The sequence below is a fragment of the Panthera tigris genome, chromosome D3 (assembly GCF_018350195.1).
Source record: "Panthera tigris isolate Pti1 chromosome D3, P.tigris_Pti1_mat1.1, whole genome shotgun sequence".
Taxonomy (NCBI): Eukaryota; Metazoa; Chordata; class Mammalia; order Carnivora; family Felidae; genus Panthera; species Panthera tigris.
This window is the reverse complement of record NC_056671.1, coordinates 28,848,737-28,870,548: the sequence shown is the minus strand read 5'-3', so window position 1 is coordinate 28,870,548 and position 21,812 is coordinate 28,848,737. Positions and strand designations below refer to the sequence as shown.

The following is a 21,812-nucleotide window of genomic DNA, read 5'->3' as shown; positions in this document are numbered from 1 at the left end:
CAGCCTGACCCCAGCCGCTGGGCAAGGAGGGCGCGCCCCAGGGGCGCAGCTCCTCCGTCAGAGAACTCCCAGGCCCCAGAAGTTAGGTCGGGCCCCGCACACCACTCTCGCTTCGGTCAATCTCAAAGCACGCAGCGCTCCACGGACACGGATCCAAAGGTAACATCCCCTCGAGAACAAAGTTCCATGATGTGAGAAGCACTCGGAGCCCAGGTAAAACTCTCGGCACGGTCCCGGGCGGGGGGCACGGCGGCCCGCGGGCAGGCCTCAGAGGCGCCCTACCGGGGCCCCGCCCGGTGGAGGGAGATCCCGGGAGACCCCGGCCCCGCACACCGCCCGCCCTGCCCTGCCCCGCCCCCACACATCGCCCCCACCGCGCCGCGCCCACCGCGCCGCGCACCTGGCCGCAGCGGCTCGGTGACGGTGAGCACGAGCAGGAAGAGCAGCAAGAAGGCACCGCTGTCTGCCTTGGGCACCATTTATCCTCCGTTCATCGTCCCCGGGGCGGCCGCGTGACCCCGCGGGGAGGCCGGACCGGGCCGGGCTGAGGGTCAGGGGACCGAGCCGGGCTGAGGGTTAGGGAACCGGGCCGGACTGAGGGTTAGGGGCCGGGCGCGGAAAGGCGGCGGGAGAAGGCTCCGGCTAGGCCACGGCTACACTGGGCCGCGGGCTCGCGCGCACTATCGGCCTCAGTCTCGGGTTCCGACTCCGGCTCCGCGCAAGATGGCGGCCGTCCTGCTCAGCTCCGCGCCGCCCCCCGCCCGCGACGCCGGCTCCCGCCAATGAGTGGCGAGGCAGGGGGCGGGGCCTGCACGCTCCCAATGCGTGCGGACCCTTGGCAGTGTAGGGGGCGGAGCCTGGGCGGTTGTACCCGAAAGGGGCGAGGCCTAAGGCTGGGAAGGTGGTGGGGGCGGGAACCGAGAGGCGGGCTCGACGGGTGGGCGGAACTATAAGGAGTGAAGTGTACCATTGGTTATGCAGAGAGGTGGGGCTCGGGGGTGGAGCCTGGGTGGTAGGGCCCGCCAAGGGCTGGGTTACGAGCTCTGGACGCGCTGGGCAAGGGCGTGGGGGAGGGGTAACGGGGCCAAGCTGACGGACACAGAGGGTCGGGGTGCAGTGGGGCTGATGAGGTGGGGCGCGGAGGGGCAGGGAGTGGCCCTGGAGGGCTGAGCGTGAAGGAAGAGGGGAGCGACAAGGAGCCAAAGTGGTCCCGGGTGAAGAAGGGTTCTTCACACCTTGCATACCTGCAGGCCCAGGTCCTGTCAGCGGCCCAAGAGTGCTCCCTACAGTGGTCTTTAAAAAGAACCGCTGCGGAAAAGGGATAAGGAAAACTGGAGGAACCCGGACATGCTTTGAGGAAGTGGGGAGATGGGGGAATGGAGGAGCCACCCTGTAAGGAACCAGCACACACTACTGAAAATGTTTCAGATGAAGAAATAGCCTAAAGGAGTGTTCTACAAGGAGCGCTGACAAGGAAGCCCAGATCTTAGACTGTGGAGCAAAGCTGGCCTCTGGAGGAAGAACTCTGCCTACACAATGTGGGAGGAGGGGGAAGGAATGCTGGGCACAGCTGCTGCCACAGCAGGCCACGTCTGTATAGAGGAAAGGCTCAGGAGACGATTCCAGTGTTGACCTCACACCTGTCAGGGAACAGAGTGACTGTGGAAGAGGGCACAGCAAATGGGAGTGTCCTCAGTAGGAGAGGAGCAGGCTGTCCAATGGAAGGACCACCAGCCATGCACACAAGGCCTGGCACAGGGTGTCAGGGCTGGGGAAGAGGGTGAAGATGGGAGCAGAAAAAAGGGGGACCCATTTTAGCCTGGCCCACCTCCAGCCCCACCAACTTACTCCCCAGGAGCAGTCCTCTCAAGCTCTTTCAAGGCATGATCCTCCTGAATGTCCTAGGTTTCCAGCCTATGACACTCAGAGTCACTCAGTGAGAGAGGTACCCACTCCCTCTGAGTGGATATGGCCAAGGTTAAACCCAAAGCTAGGCCAGACCTGCCTGCTCCTGCTCTCTTGGGCTGTAGCCTGTAGCAGGTGCTAGACAAAGAGCCTGTCACAGCAGAGGGGCCCCCATGCTGGCAGAAGCAGTGGTCCCTGTCCAACACTGCCCTGGCTGCTTGCATTGTCCTCATGGACCATTCCCAGAAGCAGCTGCTGCACTCAGAGGGATTCAGGCATAGCTTTTAATGTGCCGTGGGAGCCCAGCCAGGGTTACAAGCTAGGCAGACCCCAGAGAGGCAACTCACAGCTAAGAGCAGATATCCCAGCCAGTTGTTCCCCTGCAGAGCCACTGTTGGAGAAGCAGGCCAGCAAAGGTTCAGATGAAGAGAGTAGGACAGGGAAATTATGCAGGGAGAAGGCAAAACCCTGGCCTCTGAAATTGCAGTCACTGCACAGGAGTTTTTGCCCATCCTGATCCACCTCTACCCTTGGCCCACATACATGGCCTGCAGATTTCCTGTGTAGACACCACCAAGGACCTCCAGAGCTGAAGGGAGGGAAAAGAGATCAGGGATATTTTTCCCTAGCTCCCTCCCTGTGGGTCACTGCAGCTTCCACCTGAGGTCACTGCCTCTCTCAAGGTGGTCCTCTACACTCTTCCCAGGTTCCAGTGACCCACCTTCCCTTCCAGGGGTCTGTTACTACCCTTGGGTTACCCTACACTCAGTTCCCACCTTTGTAAGAAAGATGAATTTATAAACTCTTCAAACTGCCCTTAACTTGAGTATGTCTTTAGTTTTCCTTCTGGGACGCAGACTAATAGGACCATTTGCCCTGGATTCCCTGGGATGCCTCATGTGGTGGCAATAATCAGCCCCACAAGCAGGTCTGGCTCCTGATTTGGAAGCACCAGCACACTGATGTGTTCCCCACAGCCCTCTTGTACCTCAGGTCCCAGCCAAGTGCACGGCCACTCTTCGCTGGCCATTGGTCTGTTTCAGCCCACTGGCTGGTCTTCCAGGGTTCCAAGTCCAAGTGGCTCAGGCCAGAGCCTCATTCCCCCAGAGCACTCCTCCTTTATGACTTCACCCACTGAAGTCACCTGGGAGACGATGCTCAACATTCCACCCCAGAGTCTTGGCCTCTAGGAGGCAGGAACAGCAGGCCCAGCCAGCCCAGAGGACTCTCTGTCCACAGTGTAAACAAGGACGCCACTGGCCCATGTCCCGCAGGGATGTAGAGGGCAGCCTCAGAGGCACTGGGCGCTCCCGGCACCATGGATGACGCTTCCATCCTCAAGCGACGAGGCTACATCCTGGGGATAAATTTGGGAGAGGGCTCGTACGCAAAAGTCAAGTCAGCTTACTCTGAGCGCCTGAAGTTCAACGTGGCGGTCAAGATCATCGACCGCAAGAAAGTCCCCACGGACTTCTTGGAGAAATTCCTTCCCCGGGAAATTGAGATTCTGGCCACACTAAACCACCGCTCCATTATCAGGACCTACGAGATCTTTGAGACCTCTGATGGCCGCATCTACATCATCATGGAGCTCGGGGTCCAGGGCGACCTCCTCGGGTTCATCAAAACCCGGGGAGCCCTGCACGAGGATGATGCTCGCAAGAAGTTCCACCAGCTCTCCTCAGCCATCAAGTACTGCCATGACTTGGATATTGTCCACCGAGATCTCAAGTGTGAGAACATCCTCCTCGACAAGGACTTCAACATCAAGCTCTCTGACTTTGGCTTCTCCAAGCGCTGCCCGAGGGATGACAGTGGCCGACTGATGTTAAGCAAGACTTTCTGCGGGTCAGCAGCTTATGCAGCACCCGAGGTGCTACAGGGCATCCCCTACCAGCCCAAGGTGTGTGACATCTGGAGTCTGGGTGTGATCCTCTACATCATGGTCTGTGGCTCCATGCCCTACGATGACTCCAACATCAAGAAGATGCTGCGCATCCAGAAGGAGCACCGCATCAACTTCCCCCGCTCCAAGAACCTGACGGGCGAGTGCAAAGACCTCATCTACCACCTGCTACAGCCGGACATCAACCGGCGGCTGCACATCGATGAGATCCTCAGCCACTGCTGGGTGCAGCCCAAGGCACAGGGCCTGTCCTCTGGAGTCATCAACGAGGAGGGGGAGAGCTCCCGGGGTGCTGAGCCCTCGTGGACCCCTGATACTCCTGATACCCCAGCCACCAAGCTGGAGCTCCAGGAGGAAGCACGGTCCGAGACACGGCCTGAGATGCAGTCCAAGTCAAAACCTGATGAGGAGACGATGCAAATGCGGGTGTCAAGGCAGTCAGATCCCACAGGCCTTAATGGCGAGCTGCAAAGCAGGGAAACAGAGGAGGGGGTTCCCTCACGGCCTCCAGAGACACACACCTAGCGAGCCCCTCTCGGCCCAGGGGACTGGCAGGGAATGATGCAGAGCTCATGGCTTTGAGCCTGAGCTCCAAAGAAGCCAAGGGACAAGCCAAAGAAGGAAAACTGTCCTGGATGAGCCACTATTTTCATCAGTTCCTTCTCCTTCCCTTTGAACTTGGTAACCCACATGGCTAAAAAAACAATAAATATTAGTGCAGACCCCAAAGTGGATGTCTTTGCCCCGGCTGACTGCAGTCATCCAGGGAGAGGATCCTGCACTCCCCCCACCCCACCCCCGCCAGCTCCCCACTCTCAGATCACACTGCACTTAACCTCCAGTTTGGGAAAATAAATCCCAGTGTGCCCAGCCCCAACTGTGACCTCAGGCTCTGGACCAGAGCAAAGAGCTGGGCGAGGAAGATGCTACTTCAAGAGGGAGGCCATGAGCACGGTGCTGAGGAGGGGGAGGGGGCACAGAGAGGACAGGATAACGAAGGGCAAGGTGGCTGCCTGCAGCAGAGGAGCGGGAGGCAGAGGGCTCCGTCTGCAGTTGGGGCTGAGGGTCCGGGCCCTCAGCACCCCAGTGCCACTGCCTCCTCAAGGCTGCCGGTGGGGAAGTGCCCTGCAGGGAGCAGGTGAACCAGGCTCTCAACCCCTCTTGAGCTCCCCACCCTGCTAGGCAACTCGTTTCTTCTGCTCTGTCTACTAGCCATGGCCAACCAGCATCCAGTTCTGGACCTGCCCTGAGTCATCTGCCCCTGGTCATTCTCCCTGCCCAGAGGAAGTGGTGGGGGGTGGGGCGCTGGATGGCCCAGTGCCACCCAGCCTGCCTGTCCCACAGTCACTGTATGGCCTTGATTACCTCTCTTTCCCTTCTAGTCCCCAGCCTGCCCCCACGGTTGATGATCCATGCCAGAGTGGAGAAGCAGACATTGGTGAGGAGAGAGGACAAGTGTGCTCACAATGCAGTCCTGTCCCCTATGGCCATAGGTGTCCTGTAGAGAGAGGAGGCCAGCGTTTAGCACCACTGGCTACTGTGTCCTGTGAGGCCCACCCATGTCATTCTCAGGCTCTTCTCACTTCAGCCACGGCAGCCCCTTTCCCTGCCTGTTCCGCACTCACTCTGGACAACCTCGTGTGGATCTGCAGGTTTGACACATCAAGAGGACAAGAGTCTTCAGACTTACCCCTCCCCTGCCCATGTCATTGTCCTGGAAAGACCCTAACCCCAAGCCCCGGGAGAAGTGAGGTCCTGTGAGTGCCCTGGCCCTGCTCTCTCTGCACCCCTCCCCACATCCGCTCCATCTCTCCTCTTGGCCCCCCCACCCTCCAGCCACCTTCACACATTCTGTCTTCCTATCTCCATTCTCCTGTGTATGGGAACACACAGCTCAGCTACCTCTACCTGCCCTGTCACTTCTCCAGTGGCTACAGCCACCTCCTGCACACAGTCTGGATCCCACTGCCCTCAGGATCTCAGTGCTTGGCCTTGGCATCCCAGGTCTGGCTCCTCTTGGCCTCCCAGCACCCCCCACCCCCATACTCACACCCCCAACACACACATGACGTCATCATGCTTGTGGATGCATCCCTGCAGACTTTGCCCATGTCTCCAGGATCAGCCGAGGGGCTGTGGCCTCCACAAAGCTTTCTGGACTTGGCAGCTCCACTATAAACTCTTCTGGGGCAGGCCTGTGAGTGCCAAGGTACAGGCACAGAACAGGCCCTGGGTAATACCAGAGGAACAACCCAATTTTTCCCAGAGGCTCTAGGAACCCAGAGTCATACAGCTCATCTGGTGGTGGAGTAAAATTCCAGAGCACATGGGGCTGGCTGGAGTGGGGACATCCTAAGGAGTGGCTCATGGACCTCCTCTGCTTGGTCATCTGTGGCCACATGGAGGCAGTGGATGATATGCAGCACGAGGGCCTGGGAGCAACTGACTACAGCCCAGCCACAAGGCAAGCCTGGGCAGGAGGGGCCCCAGGAAGGAGCATCTACTGTATGCTTTACAGGTGGGGAGACGGCTCAGAGAAGGTGGGCAACTACCTGAAATCACACAGCACAGAGTGGCAGCCCAGGTGACTGAAGGCCACCCCTTCCCAGGGGGCCACACCTGTGAGCCGCTCAACTCACTGGGGTCAGCCCTGGCTCAGACCCCATCAGTGACCCTCCCCAAGGCTTTACGATCAAGACCTTCACCATGGCCTCCATGGTCTGCAGCGCTCCCTCCTGCCTCTGCACACCCCTGCCACCCTGTGTCCCTTCAAACTATCACATACTCTAGCAGGTCCTTGTCCTCCTCCATGTGACCAGCTCCTCAGACCTCAGCCCTCCCAGCCTCCCCAAATCCAGCCCCAGTTTCTTCCTCACAGCCCCATGTTCCCGTGTCATGGCACAGCCACCACTGGGCACTGGCGCTGTTCGTGTGACACTGAAGCTCCCTGTCCTCTGGGCTTCAGGAAAGCATGGGCCTGCTTCATCAGCGAACTCCAGCATCCGGAACCAATCCTCAAGTGCCAATGGGGTGAGTGGAGAAACAGAGGAAACCGAAACTCAGAGGGAAGTGGCCTACCCAGAGTCTGCAGGTCTCACATGCGCAGGGCTGCAGGCTGGGAGTACCCCTGGAGGCCCCAGGTCCGATCTAGCACTTCCCATTCCCTTCCCATGCCTGCCTCCACGTGCATGTGCTGGGTGATGCCATCTGCTTGCCGTCGCGGCAGCTCAGCTTGTGCCTCCTCCACCATGTCCCCAAGAACCGCAGAGGTCACACTGTCCCAGGCAAGGGCAGAGTGTGAGGGAGCAGGATCCACAAAACAAGGAAAAGTGGGTGGGTTGGTAGAGTCAGCCAAAAAGGCAGACATGCAGGGGGTACCCCCAGATAGCACATTTGGGAGTGCAGGAGAAAGGCAGGGGAGACTGTCACGCTCCTGGGTCCTGGCCTGCAAATCCTCACAGCCAACCCCTTCTGGGACGCAAAGGAGTGACCAAAGACGTCCCAGGAGGAAGCAGGCTTCAAGCTAAAGCTACTGTAACAGGAGCTCCCAAGAGCTGGGAGCAGGCCTCAGGGAAGCCGTGGCAGCTGGAAGGCAGTCACTCCTAGCTGGCATCTGGACTCTGGCTGCCCTGCCCCTGAGATCTTCCACACAAACCTCCAGATGCAGGGAGCTCCGCACGTGCCCCAGGTATGTCCACACGGCTGTGCTCCGGCCAAGGTGGCACATCTGCCTGGCACGTCCTACCCCTCATCAACTTGGCAGGGCCCTGTAGATCAGCTGCACACTGGCTCCTTCATCACCTCCCCTCCAACCACCCACATAGAGGCAGGCATCCTCTCCCACCCCCCTGAACATGAGCACGTGGCACACCCACCCTGGCAGTGAGCTATGTGTGGGCACGGGATGCCTGTGATGGAGAACAGATAAGTAGCAGGGCTTCCAAACTACCCAAGGAGACACACATAGGATGCCCCAATTCCCAAAGCAAAAACAAAAGGGTTTTCATGTTGCTTTCAGGTGCAAAAAACAGCTCTAGAGATGCAAACGGTGCTACATCAGGGTTGCACCAGCCCACATCATGCCCACTCCTCACAAATTCAGGACCCCCTCCTCATCCAGGTGCCTACTCTTATCAGGACCCCCAGCAGCAAAGCTCCACCCAAGGCCCTGCCCATGCACTGACCAGTGCACCAGACTCTTTGTCTCTCTCTGGCACCCAGTCCCCACAGGGCCACCCTGGTCCATCCTCCTCTTGTCTGGTCAAAGGCACTGGCTTCCACTTACCCTGAAGCCCATTCTCTCTGCACTCTGCCAAGGACCATCTTGAAATGTGACTTGGGTCATGGCTCTTCTGGCCCCAGGCCCTGCAATGACTGCCCACCACTCAGGGCAAAGCGGCCACTTCCCTTCTCCTCCACCTCACTCCAGACTGTGGGATTCAGCCATTCTCAGAACAAGCCCTCACCTCTCCCAGGCTCTTCCCTGCCTGGATGCCTCATCACCTCCTCTACCTGACCAAGGCCCAGCCCATCCTCCATGCACGCCCCAGCCCTCGGAACATGCATTTGTCATTCTGGGGCCCAGAGCTCTGCCTGCCTTCCCACCCACACAGGCCCTGCCCGCCACAATAGCACTCTTCTCCCCAGCCTTCTACCCAAAACAGGAGCTGCTCTCATTCATAAGGCTAGGAACAGCAGCCAGCCTGGCCAGACCAGGGCCATCCCTCCCAGGCGCCACCGATTCCAAGGATACCAGCCCTAGAGAAGGTTTTTTCATACCCGCAAAAAGCTGCAGGAAATCAGCCCTAGTGAGACATGGACCAATGCAGTGTCGGTCCCCACAGCCAGGGGAAGGAAATGGGCATGGGGCTGGCACTCTGGCTTGGCCTGAGCAGCCCTCCCTTGGGCCTGACTCATGACAAGGAAGCCACAGCAAAGAGGAGGAGCAGGGAGGGTTACCGCAGTCCTGGGTACTGACTTCCTTCCTGCTTGGCCAGCCTGGCTTCCAGGGTTCCAGGGGCCCCGTTTTCACCCAACTCAGTCCCCACTCCCGGCAGCCTGGCTTTGTGACTTCACATGCTGAAGTCACGCAGAGACAATGCTGAGCGTTACACCCCTCCAAGTCCAGGCCCAGCCCAGCCAGACAGCTCCTCACAGTGTAAATGAGGACAATGCCCACTGGCCCACGTGGGGAGGGGATGTAGAGCGCAGCGGCGCCAGCCACACCTGGCACCATGGACGATGCCGCGGTCCTAAGGAAGAAAGGTTACATCGTGGGCATCAATCTTGGTAAGGGCTCATATGCAAAAGTCAAATCTGCCTACTCTGAGCGCCTCAAGTTCAACGTGGCGGTCAAGATCATCGACCGCAAGAAGACACCCACCGACTTTGTGGAGAGATTCCTTCCTCGGGAGATGGACATCCTGGCAACCGTCAACCACCGCTCCATCATCAAGACGTACGAGATCTTTGAGACCTCTGATGGCCGCATCTACATCGTCATGGAGCTCGGGGTCCAGGGCGACCTCCTTGAGTTCATCAAGTGTCGGGGAGCGCTGCACGAGGACGTGGCTCGTAAGATGTTCCGCCAGCTCTCCTCGGCTGTCAAGTACTGCCACGATCTGGACGTTGTCCACAGAGATCTCAAGTGCGAGAACCTCCTCCTCGACAAGGACTTCAACATCAAGCTCTCTGACTTTGGCTTCTCCAAGCGCTGCCCGCGGGACGGCAGTGGCCGCATCATCCTCAGCAAGACCTTCTGTGGGTCGACGGCTTATGCAGCGCCCGAGGTGCTGCAGGGCATCCCCTACCAGCCCAAGGTGTACGACATCTGGAGCCTGGGCGTGATCCTCTACATCATGGTCTGTGGCTCCATGCCCTACAATGACTCTGACATCAAGAAGATGCTGCGCATCCAGAAGGAGCACCACGTGGACTTCCCCCGCTCCAAGAACCTGACGGGCGAGTGCAAGGACCTCATCTACCGAATCCTGCAGCCGGACGTCAACCGGCGACTGCACATTGACGAGATCCTCAGCCACTCATGGCTGCAGCCCCCCAAGCCCAAAGCCATGTCTTCTGCCTCTTTCAAGAGGGAGGGTGAGGGCAAGTACCGGACCCAGTGCAAACTGGACACCCGGCCAGCCTCTCGCCCCGAGCACCAGCCCGAACACCGGCCTGACCACAAGCTGGGGGCCAAAACCCAGCACCGGCTACTGGTGGTGCCTGAGAATGAGGACAGGGTGGAGGACAGGCTGGCTGAGACCTCCAAGGCAAAAGATCATCATGTCACCGGAGCCGAGGTGGGGAAAGCGAGCACCTAGCGGTGCTAAGGGCCCCGGGGGCGTGGTGCATGGTGTGCACCCACATAAACTAAATAGGCAGGTAGGAGCTGAAGAAGGCACAGGTGCAAGGAACAAATAAAATCTGTCAATTAAACCACTATTTTGATTATGTTCTATTAGCTTTCTTGCACTTAGTAGCAAAAACATTAATTACTGACCACCAAATAAACCACAAAGTGTATACATGCACAAGAGTGGCCCCTGAGGAGTCTTTTTCTCTAGGACTCAGGCAACCACCCTCCCTGTGGCATGGGGGTCTCCAGCACAGGGGTGCACAGGCAGACTTACAGCGAGGCCCTGTGGGCAAGAAGACCTCAGCTGCAATCCACTGCCAGGTCCTCACTGTCTCCCTCTGACCCACCCCGGGGCCCAGCACCTCCCAGGCTGGCCAGCTGCTCGTGTCTCTCCTGCTCAGGCACAGCACGGCCCACCCGACCCTGACCCCATCCTGCTCCCTCAGACAGCCCCTTTCTCCATGTACTCTGCTCCCTCCATGGCTGTGATTGAGACCAGTGACCTCAGCCCTTCGAGTGCCCTTTCATCTGCTGGAATAGCCCCAGCCCAGACCTCTCACCCACACCCTCTCCACCCCATCTCGTCCACCCCGCACACCAGCCAGTGCTCAAGGGGACCAGCGCTTGGCCTTAGGTGGCCTTGCCTGGACAGCATCTCCCTCTGTATCTCACTCACATCCCACTCAGACTTCTGCCTCTATGCTTTTCTGTCCCATGCCCACCCTTCCCTGTGGGGGAAAAGCACCAAAGGCCACACTTTTCTGACCCCCCCCCCCCCCGGCAGTCCTGGATCCACCTGCTGAGTTCAGTCCCACCCCCCTGGTGAGTTGCAGGGCTTGGCTGGGGTTCAGCCCCCTGGGAGCTGGCAGGAATTGAGGAGCACAGGCTAGTGGGTGCCCAGGCAAGCAGCAAGCCCACGCCAGCCTTCAGGGAACATGGCACTCATGGAGGCGGCCAGGACCCATGCGGAACAACCCAAGACAACGGCCAGTACAGGGCTGGGCACACTCAAGAAGAGAAAGACTGTGGTCTGAGTAGATTCCAGGCTGTCTTTCTTGGGCAGTGCAAACCCCTAGAAGGGCACAACCTGACCCTACCTGAGGCCTGAAGAGACCCATCTGGGAGCCAGCTTGGGTCCCCCCTCTCCCTGTGAAGCAGCCCTAGGAGGCCTGGGCACCAAAGCCCTCTGGGTCATGGGCAAGTGTGGCCTGTAGTGCACATGGTGCTATGGGGTCTGCATGGGACCTGACCCCACTGCTTCTGACACGGTGACCCAGGTTACTGTTACCCACGGCTCCTGCTAGTGACTCAGCAGCGTATGGAAGGCAGCGCCTAGAGCACTGGGAGATGGAAGGGCAGGAAGACAGAGACAGCCCTGCCCCATCTGAGCTGGAGACCAGGTACTTGGAGGTGACGCTGAGGCCACTGGGAAGGTGCCTCACGTGAGGGGCCGTCTGACACGTAGGACCTGTGCAGCCCTGTCACCAGCAAACCACAAGGGCTGGGCCTGGCTGGGGAGGCTGGAGACCTGGACCCAGAGCCCCAGCAGAACATGAGGGGCATGGAAACTTTCAAGGATTCCCTACTTCCCTCAAAGGGAAAGAACTTGGGGGGCAGGGCCCAATGTGCTGTGAGCTCAGCCCAGAGGGCAGGTTCCAAGCCTCGGGGGTGCCACAGAAAGAAATGTAGATAGTGGCAAGAAAGGCCAGACACCCTGGTCTTCCAAGGGTCACCTCACCCAGAAGCTTCCTTCCAGGAAGGCCTGCAGTCCTGAGACCGTGCTGTAGGCACGAGGGCCGCCTAAGGGCCGTGCAGAGCAGGCCGGACACAGAAGCCTGCCAGATGGTGCTAGGTGCTCTTTAATGACAGCTAAATAAAAACGGACAGGCGGTTGATAGAAAAGAGTATGAACAAGACCGTGGGATGCACCCCAAGGGCTGTGAGGGCCAAGTTTTGTACCAGTCTGGTTGAGGCACGGCATCTCTTCTGTGGCTCCTGGGACAGTCACCATTTCTGGCCCGGGCCTGGGTCCCCAGAAGGCCGGAGTCCTCTGCTGAGTGGGCAGCTGCCCTGCAGGCTCCACAAAGCTTCCACAGGCCCGACCCGGGCCTGGCCCTAGAAGAAGTCTGAGGCTTTGCGCCGGGCAGGGAGTTGTAGCAGATTGTCCGTGATGGAGGCTGGATCTTGGTTGAGGGGGGTGCGTGCTGTAGAGCCAGGAGCTGGCGTGCTCGTGGGGGTCTGGGGCCCACCAGCTGGGGTCTTGAGGTGGGTTGAGCGTGCTGGAGATGGGGTGTAGCTGGCCCGCAGGGCCCGGTCTGTGTACTTGCTGGCCGTCCTGCTCACGAGGCGCTGCAGGGCTGGAGACATGGCTGGGCTCAGGCCTTTGGGGGTGAGGCTGGGATGGAAGAAGTGGGTGAATGAGGCACCATTAGGCCCATGTGGGCACCACCGCAGCAGGGCCTCCCATGGCCCCACAGGAAGATACATGGGAGATGCATGGTCATTACAGGCTGAGGATACCAGGTGGCCTGGCACACAGCAGTGTAGTCAAACTTAAGGTTCAGTGGTAGTGCTGCCCTTGGCTGTGGGGCTGGGATGGACCTCAACTCTCTCCAAGGAGAATGATACACCTGTTTCCAAAGGGCTGACAGGAGCTCATAGCGGGACAAGGGGCCCAAAGGTGTCTCTAAGGGTTGTGCCAAGGAGGAGGCTGAAGAAGGAAAAGACGGAGAGGGGCCCTGCATCCTGGTTCAAACAGGCCATGCCCTGGACCAGAGGAGCTGCTATAGGACCCACTACAGAACACCTGGGCCTGCCCTGCACACTGTGCATCCATATGCAGGGGGTGGGGACATGTGGGAGCAGGGAGAGACCCCCACCCACACAGGTCAGCCACGCCTCACCTGGCCAGGTTCTCCGTCACTCTCCTCAAGGCTTCCTGCTTCTTGGCCCGGTTCTTGGCGGCAGCCTCGTTGGCCATCTTCAGCCCCAGCCGTTCCCTGCGGCCCGGCTCCAAGATCTACATGACAGCAAGTGTGTGGGTAGCCTGCCACCGAGTCAGGCAGTCCCTTGCTGGTGGGGCACCTGCCTCTTTTCGTGGCCCCCATGATCCTCACAACCCACTGCCACCTTCCTAAAAGCCCCCCAAAAAGCTTGCCTGAACTGCCCACCTGCCTGTCCTCACGGACCCCTAAAAGCCAGCATTGCCAACTTATGAACCTCTGACAGTCTTTTAGGAAAGAAAGGGGTCTTTTTGAATCTGCTTCTCTGTGACTACCAGAGTAAACAGCTTTCTGTTCAACATCTATTGACCTTCTGTATTTCTTTGCAGAACTTCCCGAGACGCATCCTTGGCCTCTTTTTTCCTATTAAAGTGCTTGTTCGTTATTTAGTGTTTTACCCACATCAGTTACATTAAGCTATGCCATACAAATTCCCTCTTAGTTATTTGCTTTCAGTTTCTCTTACGTGTTCTTTTTTTTTTTCTTTTTGCTGTATTTAAGTTTATCACTTCGTACAGTATAATCTAAACCTCACTTCCCTTAAGATCTAACCCTTCCTACCTCAAAATCAGATTAAATACTATTATTTTCTTCTAAGTGTTTTACATTGACTTATACACTTAATATTTCTGCTTCCAGGAACTCGTTCCATTTATGTATCAAGAACTTCATTTCCACATACTCTACTACTCAGCACAATTTGAGCTGTTGTCTCTCGTGTACCCTGAATTCTGATTTGGACGGAGGTTTGTTCAGAATCTCTTCCCTACTGCCCCATAGGCTCTAGGACCAGGGGCAGACTTCTGACACACCTATACCTGTGGCATGCCTTAACACCTGCAGGCACACGCTCCTCCCTGTCATTCCTCTCTTCAGTTTTCCTTGGTTATCCTTGTGTGCCAGGCAAGTTTAAGAACCAAGGGGCCAAAATCCTCTGCGCACGTTCTGTCTAGACATGCGTTGCTTCTCAGAAATCCTCGGGGGAGAATGAGCGGAGCTATGCTAGGGAGGCCTCCCGGTGGGGCCCGCAGGCTCCAGCAGTTTTCCTTACGTAAGTCTGCAGCACTCGCCTGTGGTTTCTTTACAAGAGCTTAATTATTGCTAGTCGTTCTAAATTTCTGCTGCTATAGTGAATGAGACCTCTTTTTCTGTTGCACTTCAAACTGACCACTGCAAGTGTTTAGAGGGGCCAGTTCAAGACCATGTGTGACCCAGCTCCCCATGCAACAGACCTACATTAATCCCAAATTCTGTGTCTGACTCTTTGGGGTTTCAAGGCACGTGATGTAACCCCACACCCTTTGCCCTCTGCAACATCACTGACCTCCGCCTCCTGTGATCTCCTAGCACTCCACGTTGGGAGTGTTGGCCTAGCACCCCAAGAACAGGACAGCATGCTCCCAGCTTCCAGCGACTTCTCTTCCTTCACATTCTAAACTATGTCACTCGGCTCCCCCAACAAACTGTGCAGACCAGAGCACGCTGCCCTCCCAAAGCCTCTCTGGGGCCCCACACCATCCTAGGCCATCCCATCTGTACAAACCATCTGGCACTTAGCTTCCCTTCCCTACCTGCTCCAGGCCTCATAACTCCCCCACTCTGACAACTTCTAAATAACAAGTGCCTCCTGATTCATGCTCTCCTGTAACCAGAGTCCTCTCTCTGTAAACACGCAACCCCCTGAAGACACAAACCACATCCCACAGAACACTGGGGTTCTGGGGCCCTCCCCGGTCCACAGTCCTGCAGACTCAAAGGGCCATGGCTTTGGTGCCCTGACCTCACACCCGAGTCCCTCCGTCCAACCACACCTGTCCTTAGTGCTCTGGTCCTATTCTGAAGTGCAGTACCTGTGCAGGTATGCAGCCTGGAGCATGGCTTGGCCCTTCAGTAGGCTGTAGTCTGACCAGTGGGAGCTAGCTCATCCTCTGTGTGTTGAGCTACAAGTTCTCAGAGGACCACATACCCTCTCAGGGTCGCACCTGAGCTCCCCTCACCATGACCCACCTTGAAGGCTGGCCCTGGTGTCCTGTCCACATAGGGGGTCTCAGATCCTTCCACTCTCAAGGGAGTGTTTTCAACCTCCCCCCAGGTCATCAGCGGTGACTCGTTCACACCTGTGGATGGAGAGAGCCCACAGTTACCTCAGGCCAGGGGATCTGGGTGGGGGTCCTGCCGGGCCCTCTCTCCTACAACAGCCAGTTCCCACCATGAGCATCCCAGCTAACATACACCAAGGTTGGCAGTTGGCCCACTCTCCTTCCCTGGGACTCTGGGACCTGGTACCTCTGCCCTCTGAGATGACAATGCCAAGGCTACTTTGAGCCCAAGGCAAGCCCAGGCCCCTAGAGCTGTGGGGCTTAGCCTGGGAAGGGGGCTCCCCAGAGAAGCCAGGCTGGGTCAGCCAGGCCCCCATCCTAGCACATGGCCAGGGGAGCCGCCTAGAAGTTGCTATGGCATGCCACCCCAAGGTGGGGAGACACTTGGGGGCTTTCAGAGCACCCAAACCTCCCAGGACCCTGCACAAACCTGTAGTGCCTCCATATACCCTGGCCTATGTCACAGCAACCAGCAGCCCAAAATACAGAGGACAATGCTCGGGAGAGCAGGAGGACACCACCTGCACCATGAGATTGTCCCCAAGTCTCATAAATCTCCTTGTGAGGTCACGCAGGGCTGGAGCCCAGAGCTTCTTCCCTATGCCCCTACACTTAGCCTCCCCCTGCCCAGCCTCCCCGTGCCCTTAAGCATGCTTGCCGCAGCCAGTCTGTCCAGTAGAGCCCCGACACCCCTGGTCCCCAGCAAAACCAGTCTGTCCTGCTAAGCTCAGGGCAAGTCACGAAGACTACCCGGCTGAATGGGCTGGGACTCACACATCTCAAATCAGGTCTCCCTAAGAATCCAGCCCGCCCATGGCCCCATTCAGCCCTGTCATTGCACAGGTGGGACACTGGGTCTCTGAGTCATATGAGGCACAGGGCAGACATGGGGAAGTGTCAAGGGTGCCAAGAGCCAACTGAGCAGCCCACCTCCCCACAGGCAGTCCTATCAGGGGGCCAGCTTGACAGAGGGTCCACTACTCACCAGGGGCAGGAGAGGGGGTTGCAACAAATCCAAATCCGCCCACTCGGGGGGAATCCTGGGGGATCAGTTCTTTGCCGTCAGGGCCCACCTTGCCCTGTTTGTGCTGGAACAAACAAGACAGACCAGTGTTAAGGGGGAGCCAAGCCTGCTCCCCCCAGCTAGCTGAAGGGCAAATGCACAGGAACAGCTGGAGAGAGAAGGACCCTGGCCCCTGCAAAGATTTTGAGGACCTGTCAGAGCAGGTATCAGAAGAGAAGCTTCCCCTCCTTCTGGCCTCAGGCCAGACCCCACAAAAGCTGCTTTCGGGGACTACCAGCTTAGGCCCCCCCCAGGAAACTACACTGACCACTGGCACACATGTGCTCTGACCTCTTTCCCACAGATACCTATAGAAGCTTACAAAACAGTCTCCTCACTTCCTGCCTCTCCCTCTCCTGGAGTCACCACTGCACCATGACACCCAGCCCCAGAAACCCCTGTTGTCTGCCCCACCAAGCCTCACTGCGCCCCAGCCTGCGCATCCCACCTACCCCTGCCCTGCCTGGTACAGAGGTGTGGGTCTGGCCAGACTGGACTGGCTCCCAGCAGCGTCTCTTCTCTCATGTCCTTGTCCTCCAGGGACAAGGGGCAGAACTGACCCACCACACATCTCTGGCCCCAGTAGAAGCCCATACAGTCGAGAAAAGGCTCAGGACCCTGCCGCACAGGAGCTCCAAATACTCCCACGCTGCTAGTCTCTGCCAAACCCAAGAACGGTACTAATTTAATGAAGGCAGCCAAGATCAGAGAGGTTGTGCCCACATCCAGCCCCTGACACTCACCTGGGCATTGAGGGCGGCGGCCTGCTGCAGCTGGGACCTGCTCAGGGCCTGGCTGAAGGGGTCCCTGAGGAAGCGAGTATTCTTATGCACCACCTGCCTTGGCTTCTTAAACAGCTGTTCTTCATCAGGGACACCTGGCAGGTGGAGACAAGATGGCAGCGGTGTCAGAGGGGGTAGGGGGTCCCCATTATTGCCCTGCACTCAAGGCTTGAGGTAGAGACTAAGTCATTCCCCAGTGAACAGAAGCACGGGGCCTAGTAAAGCAGGGGACGGCCTCACTCCCTCACTGACAACACAGAGGCTCCTCTGCCCCGAGACAGACCAGGGCACCTCCGAGGCCCAGTATGCTAGGGAGCAAAGACCCCCACACACACCCTAAGGCCAGATCCAAACACACTGTCCCATGCCACGCCACCTGCCAGCCCTGCCTGCTCACCCTCTGGGTAGTACATCAGGGAGTTCTTGGCCTTGTACTTCCAGGTCTCCACACCGGCCTGGCTGCTCTCAATGGCTTGGTGCTCTGCCGACGGAAGTGCAAGATTATCTTTCTGCCTCTGCATCACAGGGGAAAAGTGAGGGTCAGAGAGGTGCCCAGGCACTGTGCCCCTGGCCCCAGGACTCCCTCCATCCTCACAGAGGATGCCTGTGCCCCTGTACCCAAAGACACCTTCTCAAACTCCTCCTCGGCCTGGTAGAGCCATGTGTGGCGTGCCCGGCTCTTCTCCTTGGCCACCTCCATGATCTCCTGGAAGGAAGCATTGTCCTCACTTGTGTACCGGCTCAGGAAGACATCCAGGCTGGGCAGGGGCTCCTTCTCCTCCTCCTCTCCAGCCTCTCCTGCTCAGGAGCATAGGTGGGATGACACAGAATCACAAACAGCATCAACACTGCTTTGCAGTCACAAGATCTCAGGAACCAGGCTACCTCATAAGCAGAGATGGAACCCTCACCCTGGTTGCGGGTCTGTTGATGAGAGCCCACACCATCAGACAACTCCCCTTCTAGGGGCAGAATCAACCCCCCTCTCCCCCCCGCCAACTGCCCAGGGAGCTCTCAGGGGCTCTCCTCAACTGCTGGATGTCAGGTGAAATGTTATGTCTGACTCAGACCAGAAGAGCGACATCCAGGGGCTACAGAAAAGGCAGGTGGTCACAGTCAGGTCCCGCCCTGCCAAAATTGTGCCGATCCTGTAGGATCCACCTTCAGAGCTCCAAGCTCTCCCTCCATCCCTGGGTTTTCTTACCCTGCCTGCTCCTCCCTTCCTGGTATCTGTGCTACAGGTGGATGGTTTGTCACCTAAGCCCCCTAACCTGCTAGCAGGCTTTGATGGCAGGAACCCCGTATGATCCAGTACTCTACATGGGGCCTCACAGACACTGGGCCGTGACTCCAGCCGCCCCTCCCACCGCCGTAGAAAGGGGCACCCCTACTGAGGTGGTCCCATCGCACTGCGCACAGTGGTACACACTTCAGCAGGCCCATTAGGTGGAGAGCTTTGTCTCCCATTCTGCTGAGTCCTGACCACACACAGACTCCTAGACTGCACAAAGTACAGTGGTTAAAAGCTCAAGACCCAGGGGCAGAAAGAGAACTCAAACCCCATTCCACCACCAACAAGCCCTGAGACCTCCTTTCCTGAGTCTAGGCTTCCTCACCTGTGAATGTGAATGATAATGGTACCTACCACTTAGGTCACCGAAATGATTCTTAGATATACTGACAACACGTATTTAAGGAAAAGGAATCTGCAAATTGCCTGTGATGCATCTGCCATGTTGCAGTAGAGAATCAAACTCCAAGGACACAACATGACAAACCATGGTAAGGGCACAAAGAAGTAGACTTAAAAAAAAATTTTTTTTAACATTTTATTTATTTTTTTGAGAGAGAGAAAGACAGAACACGAGCAGGGGAGGGGCAGAGAGAGAGGGAGACACAGAATCCAAAGCAGGTTCCAGGCTCCAAGCTGTCAGCACAGAGCCCGATGTGGGGCTTGAACTCACAAACCGAGAGATCATAACCTGAGCCCAAGTCGGATACGTAACTGACTGAGCCACCCAGGGCCCCACAAAGAGCTGGATTTTGAAGCAGAAAATATTTTGTCCGTGTAGACACACAACACACTGCACACTAGAACCTGGTAGAGAACAGCATCTTATCTGTCTGAGCACTGATGTTCTACTAAGAACAAAATAATCAACTGATCATGAGAAAGTCCTGTAGTACGTAGTATAGTCGTGTCCAACAGGACTCAAAATGCTCTTTCCTAGAAAAAAATCCCTCATAAAGTTGGAACATGTCACGATCCCCAATACATGCACTGAGGAAGACAACTCTTTCATTTGTTCTATTCCCACAACACACCGAGTACTGTTCTGGATACAAAGTATACACACAGAGGTGAGACAAAGAAGCTCTTGTGGAGAGAAGAAGCAATATGTAGAGAAATGCCTTTTTAAGTGCCATGTCCTGCAGTGAGAAAACAAAGCCAAGCAGGAAGGCAGCATGCATGAAAGGTGATGTAACTTCACGTTGTGGGCGGGCGGGCGGGGGGGGGGGGGGGGCAGGCGGGACACGACAGTGGTCAGGAAAGGTTTCCCTGAACGGGTAACATCTGAGCAGAGACCTGAGGGGAGAGAAGGTGTGAGATGTGCAGCTATCCAGGGGAAGAGACTAACTCTGAAGACACAAGTGCAGAGGCCCTGAGGCACTGTAAGGAGACAGCAGAAAAGGGGCCCTCCAAGGCCCATGAAGCCCACTGGGCAGGGGCTGGCACACAGTGAGCAGGCTGGTGAGAGAGGTGGCAAGATTTCCATTCCACAGAGGAGGACCAGAGGCTCAGAGAACTGCCCTGTGTTTGGGAGCTGGACCCAGATCTTCTGTCTCCTAGACCAGTGCTCTTTGGCGCCATGGGTTGCCATGTAAGCAAACAGAGCCCTCAGGGACAAGATGTGATCTGCCTCTGAACCAGCCCCTCAGGGCCACATAGGATAAGACTCTAGACAAACCCAACCGCTCACTCACCATCGCCATCTTCCAGGCCTCGGCCCCGGCCCCGGGGCTTGTTGCCCACCATTCCGGTGCCTGTGTGCACATCAGGGGTTTCAAATGTGGCTGGAGTCACATCTAGAAGGAAGGGGGTAGGGATTAGAGCCAGTCCAAGGCATCGGCTCAGCAGGAGTTCCCCTCTCAGCCACCCACTGTTGCTCTTACAGGGCGGTGGGGGCTCTCGGGACATCTTGCCCAGAGCAGAGCCAAACTTGATGGCAATCTGACGCATCCGCTCCAGGTCTCCATTCTCCTCAGCCTCCAGGTACTCTTTCTGGGCCTGCAGCTTTTCTACATCAGGAAAGAAGTCCCTCTGGATGACTGTCTGGAGGCCCTGTCAGAAGTCAGAATAAAAGTCATAGTCCACACCTGCCTCTCCGTCTACCAATGTACATGCTAAGGTCCTTGCTGATGCCCCCAACCTCTGTCCAACCCAATGATCTTCTGAGGTTACCTGCACTTTCCAATGACGATGAGCATGCCTTGCGATCTTCTGCAACACCTAACATTACTAAACGTTCACCTGATTTCTATGAAACCCTTCTCTCTCCCCTCACTGGTCACTCTCATTCTCCTTTACTGGCTCCACCTCCACACTAGCTGGACCAAGGTGGGTGTTGCCACCTTCATTCCACCTGTAACCTCCTATTTCCAATCTGAACCCTTTACCTGGATGACTTCAGCCTGTCACCCCCACCAGCAGCACTGGTTGAGATTCCCAAATCTGTACCTCCAGGCAGACCTTGCTCCTGGCTGCACGTCTGTGCACCTAGCTGTCCACTAATGCCACCTGCCTGTCCCAGAGGCCTCCCAAAAACAAACAGCTCTGTTAGAAAGTCCTCTTTGCTACCATCCTTCCACATTCCTACTTTAATAAACCGCCCCCACTCTCCTCTAGCAACACTACTAGTGCCTCCCCCATCAAGACACCTCACTCTGAACTGTACTTATATGGCTCTCCGACTGCCCACACCCCAAAAGCACGGACTCAAGTGGCTCCACCTCCGCGAGGGGACGAGACTGCCACGACCCGAGAGGAGGGGCCCGAGAAGAGCGCGAGGCGGGGAAGGGACCTAGAATTCGCTAGCGTCTTCATCGAGGTCTTACCTCGATGTACTCTTCTTCGTCCAGGACCCGTTGCTTGCTCGTCGCAAGCGACTCCCCTGCCGCGCGCTTCCTCCGGGGCCCGGACGCGGCAGGGAGCAGCAGGGCCCGGGTTGATGCGCCGGGCGTCTCCATCGCTATCCCAGGGCCGCTCGGGCGGCACAGGCACGTAACAGGGTCCGGAGACGGCGGGGGCGGAACTGCGCCAGCTGCGCAGGCGTTTGCAACAACCCACCAATGGAAGAGCTGCGCATTTTGAAGACCAGCCCGCGCTCCGTGGTGACGCCATTATAATCCCTGGGCCTTATGGGAGTTGTAGTCTTTGCCCCTCCCCGCTGTGGTCCTCCGAATCTGGACTATGGGCACCAGGGGTCGCTATGGTGTGGGAGACTAAGGGGCGTGTCACTCACTCTGATCCTGAAAAATTCCAGCACTGCTAAATTGAAAGGCCTTGAAATTCCGGTTTCTCGAAAATAATCATTGGGTATGCTTCTATATCATTAACAAAAACACATTTTGGCTATATACTCGTTTCAAAGTTTTTATTCAAACTTTATGCCAGAAAAGACCACTAAGACAATTTC

The 21,812-nt window shown here is 57.2% G+C and overlaps 4 protein-coding genes across 6 annotated transcripts in view; 2 read left to right on the top strand and 2 right to left on the bottom strand.

The window, feature by feature from the left end:
- Positions 1-757, bottom strand: part of DGCR2 (DiGeorge syndrome critical region gene 2) — a 99,262-nt gene extending 98,505 nt beyond the window's left edge. For 2 of the 3 annotated variants that reach the window (XM_042962753.1, XM_007091582.3), the window contains exon 1: positions 401-756. In XM_042962753.1, the coding sequence (XP_042818687.1) occupies positions 401-479 (79 nt within the window). In that variant the 5' untranslated portion in view covers positions 480-756. Of the gene's footprint in view, positions 1-400 lie in introns of all 3 variants that reach the window. The other variant, XM_042962750.1, reaches the window with a different exon arrangement.
- Positions 758-3,069: 2,312 nt separating this feature from the next.
- TSSK1B (testis specific serine kinase 1B) lies at positions 3,070-4,540 on the top strand. Its single transcript, XM_007091581.2, has one exon. It carries the CDS (start codon positions 3,224-3,226, stop codon positions 4,334-4,336), a length of 1,113 nt encoding a protein of 370 aa, XP_007091643.1. The 5' UTR covers positions 3,070-3,223; the 3' UTR covers positions 4,337-4,540.
- A 4,376-nt stretch (positions 4,541-8,916) lies between these two features.
- Positions 8,917-10,253, top strand: TSSK2 (testis specific serine kinase 2). The gene has a single exon (XM_007091580.2). The coding sequence runs from the start codon at positions 9,046-9,048 to the stop codon at positions 10,132-10,134; it is 1,089 nt and encodes a 362-aa protein (XP_007091642.1). The 5' UTR covers positions 8,917-9,045; the 3' UTR covers positions 10,135-10,253.
- A 1,757-nt stretch (positions 10,254-12,010) lies between these two features.
- Positions 12,011-21,413, bottom strand: ESS2 (ess-2 splicing factor homolog). Its single transcript, XM_007091579.3, has 10 exons — positions 21,232-21,413; positions 20,290-20,458; positions 20,101-20,202; positions 17,744-17,913; positions 17,513-17,630; positions 17,077-17,210; positions 16,256-16,358; positions 15,179-15,288; positions 13,073-13,188; positions 12,011-12,564 (listed from the first exon to the last, which is right to left on the bottom strand). Exons 1-10 carry the CDS (start codon positions 21,361-21,363, stop codon positions 12,285-12,287), a joined length of 1,434 nt encoding a protein of 477 aa, XP_007091641.1. The 5' UTR covers positions 21,364-21,413; the 3' UTR covers positions 12,011-12,284.
- Between the last annotated feature and the right edge of the window lie 399 nt (positions 21,414-21,812).

Bases quoted from the DNA above. Each gene is read 5' to 3' on its own strand.
- TSSK1B (XM_007091581.2), top strand. From the start codon at position 3,224: ATGGATGACGCTTCCATCCTCAAGCGACGAGGCTACATCCTGGGGATA.
- TSSK2 (XM_007091580.2), top strand. From the start codon at position 9,046: ATGGACGATGCCGCGGTCCTAAGGAAGAAAGGTTACATCGTGGGCATC.
- ESS2 (XM_007091579.3), bottom strand. From the start codon at position 21,363: ATGGAGACGCCCGGCGCATCAACCCGGGCCCTGCTGCTCCCTGCCGCG. The intron at 20,203-20,289 runs GTAAGAGCAACA...CCTTCCTTCTAG, and splicing joins CCGAGAGCCCCCACCGCCCT to ATGTGACTCCAGCCACATTT. The intron at 17,914-20,100 runs GTGAGTGAGCGG...GCTCCTGAGCAG, and splicing joins AGGCCTGGAAGATGGCGATG to GAGAGGCTGGAGAGGAGGAG.